The sequence below is a fragment of the Penaeus vannamei genome, chromosome 34 (genome assembly GCF_042767895.1).
Source record: "Penaeus vannamei isolate JL-2024 chromosome 34, ASM4276789v1, whole genome shotgun sequence".
Lineage (NCBI taxonomy): Eukaryota > Metazoa > Arthropoda > Malacostraca > Decapoda > Penaeidae > Penaeus > Penaeus vannamei.
In genome coordinates this window covers 21,324,465-21,326,964 of record NC_091582.1, presented here as the reverse complement: position 1 = coordinate 21,326,964, position 2,500 = coordinate 21,324,465, and the positions used below count along the sequence as shown (strand labels likewise).

At 50.6% G+C, this 2,500-nt stretch overlaps 1 protein-coding gene across 2 annotated transcripts in view; it reads right to left on the bottom strand.

Annotated features, from left to right (window-relative positions):
* LOC113822011 (neprilysin-1) overlaps positions 1 to 2,500 on the bottom strand; it is a 67,854-nt gene that overhangs the window by 12,400 nt on the left and 52,954 nt on the right. For both annotated transcript variants that reach the window (XM_070113405.1, XM_070113406.1), the window contains exon 12: positions 973 to 1,076. In XM_070113405.1, coding sequence (XP_069969506.1) covers positions 973 to 1,076 — 104 coding nt within the window. The remainder of the gene's footprint in view (positions 1 to 972; positions 1,077 to 2,500) is intronic.

The window sequence follows — 2,500 nt, the reverse complement described above, 5'->3', positions numbered from 1 at the left end:
GGATATGTTGATTTTTTGGAGCAAGATAGTGCTATATGCGGTGGGATACGGGTGATGGGGATTTAGTCACTGAGAATGCTTATGTTTATGGATGAAAATGCTATGTTAAGGATCAGTATATGGACAAACACACACAAACAAATGAACAGTTCCCATTTCTTTGCAAACACACACACACACACACATGGTCAAGCTCATACAAAACACACAAACACACACGCACAAACAGACACACACACGAACAAACGCACGCAAACACCCCCTCCTTCCTCTCACCTAGCCCCACCATTCCCACTATCACCTCTCCCTCCCTCCCTCCTCCCTAACCCCACAAAAATCCCCCTCCCCAAAAAAAAAAAAAAAAAAAACATCGGGGACCCCACCCCAATGAACCCAGAGAGCTACCCCTCTTCACCCATACACCCCCCTCTTCCCCCTCAATCCTCCCTACCCCATAAACATCCTCCCTCTCCCCCACCCCCATCTCCCCCCACCCACCCCGCCCAAAAAAGAACATCCGGGACCCCTAACTAATGAACCCAAGACCTACCTCTCTTCACCCCATACACCTCCCTCTCCCCCTCCCTCCCCCTAACCCATAAACATCCCCCCTCCCTCTCTCCACACCCCCACCCCCCACCTCACCCACCCCACCCAAAAAGAACATCCGGGACCCCCTAACGAACCCAAGACCTACCTCTTTTCACTCCATACCCCCCTCTCTCCCCCCTCAATCCCCCCTACCCCACGAGCCCCCTTTCTCTCCCTCCCTCTCCCTCTCCCCCCATCTCCCCACCCCCACCCCACCCCAAAAGAACATCCGGGACCCCCAATGAGTCCTACCTTCACCATATACTCTTCTCCTCCTCCCCCTACCCCATAAACACCCACCTCCTTCTCCCCTAACCCCCCCCCATCTCCCCACCCCCACCCCACCCAAAAAGAACATCCGGGACCCCCAATGAGTCCTACCTCTTTTTATCCACAGGTCGCGAGAGTTTCTGCAGCTCCTTCCACACTTCATGCTTCTTCATTCTCAAGATGTTGTTGAGGAAGTGGTCCTCGAGGATCTCCAGCTGTTGGGGAGAGAGAGAGAGGATTACCAAATAGGATGTGGGGATGAGGTGATGCCAAGTGGAAGGGAGGGGAGGGGAGGGGGAGGGGTTGATGGGGTGGGGAAGGGAGGAGGGAAGAGGGATAGGAAGGGTGGAAGGGAAGGGGGAGGAAGGGAAGGAGAAGGGAAGGATGGAAGGATAAAGGGAGAGGGTAGGCAGAGGAAGACAAGGAGGGGTAAGGATGGAAAAAAGGGATAAGAGGAAGAAGGGAAGGAGGAGGAAGGGTGGAGGAAGGGGAGGAGGATAAAGAGTAGAAGGAGGGGGAAGGGATGGAAGGTAAAGGGAGAAGGGGAAGGGAGAGGAAAGGGGAAGGGAGGTAGTGTGGAGAAAGGAGGGAGGGTAAAGCAAGAGAAGGGAGAGGGAAGGATGGAAGGATAAAGGAAGAGGGTAGGAAGAGAGAAGAAAAAGGAAGGAAAGGAAGGATGGAGAGGGGAGGCGGGAGTGAAGGAAAAGGAAGAAGGGAGGAAGTGAAGGGCGAGGAAAGGTGGGAGAGGGAAGGGGAGAGGAAGGAGAGAAAGGAAAAAAAGGAAAGGAAAGAGGGAGAGGGAAGGAGGGGTGGGAAGGAAGGAAGAGTAGAGAGGGAAGGAGGGAAAGAAGGGAGAAGAGGGAAAGAGTAAAAGGAAAGAAAGAGGAGGAGGGAGAGGGAAGGAGGGAAGGAGGGAAGGGGTAGGGAAGAGAAAGGGGATGGAACTAAAGAGGAAGAAAGTGAAAGGTGGGAAGATTGAAAAAGAGGGAAGGAGGGAAAAAATGAAAAGGAAGTAAGAAACTGGAAAGAGAGAAGGGAGGAGGAAAAGGGAAAGAAGAGAGAGAGAGAGGAGGGATGCTAGAAGGAAGTGAAGACGGAGGCAAAGTAAAGAAGAGGAAGGGGGATGAAAAGAGGAAAATATGAAAGTGGGGAAGAGGAGGAGGAGAAAAGGAGGAAAAGGACGAGGAGGAGAAGGAGGAGGAAAATGATGACGAGGAGAAGGAGGAGGGAGAAGAAGAGCAGGAGAAGGGAAAAGAAAAGAAGGAGGAGAAGAAGGGAAAAGAAAAGAAGGAGGAAGAGAAGGAAAAGAAAAGAAGGAGGAGGAGAAGGGAAAAGAAAAGAAGGAGGAGGAGAAGGGAAAAGAAAAAGAAGGAAGAGAAGGAGGAGGAGGAGAAGTAGGAGGACGAGCGGGAGGAGGAAAATGAGAAGGGTGAGGAAAATGATATCGAAACAGGATGTGAGGCCGAGACTAAAACGAGAACATGAAGAGATTCTTTCAAAGGATGAAAAGAAGGAAGAATCTACATCAAGATGATTGAAATGAAAATATAATATTTCAAGCAATATAGCAAACCATAACCCCCCCCAAAAAAAAAAAGAAAAAAATAAACACAAAAAACATCAAAAGAAGAGCACGAAA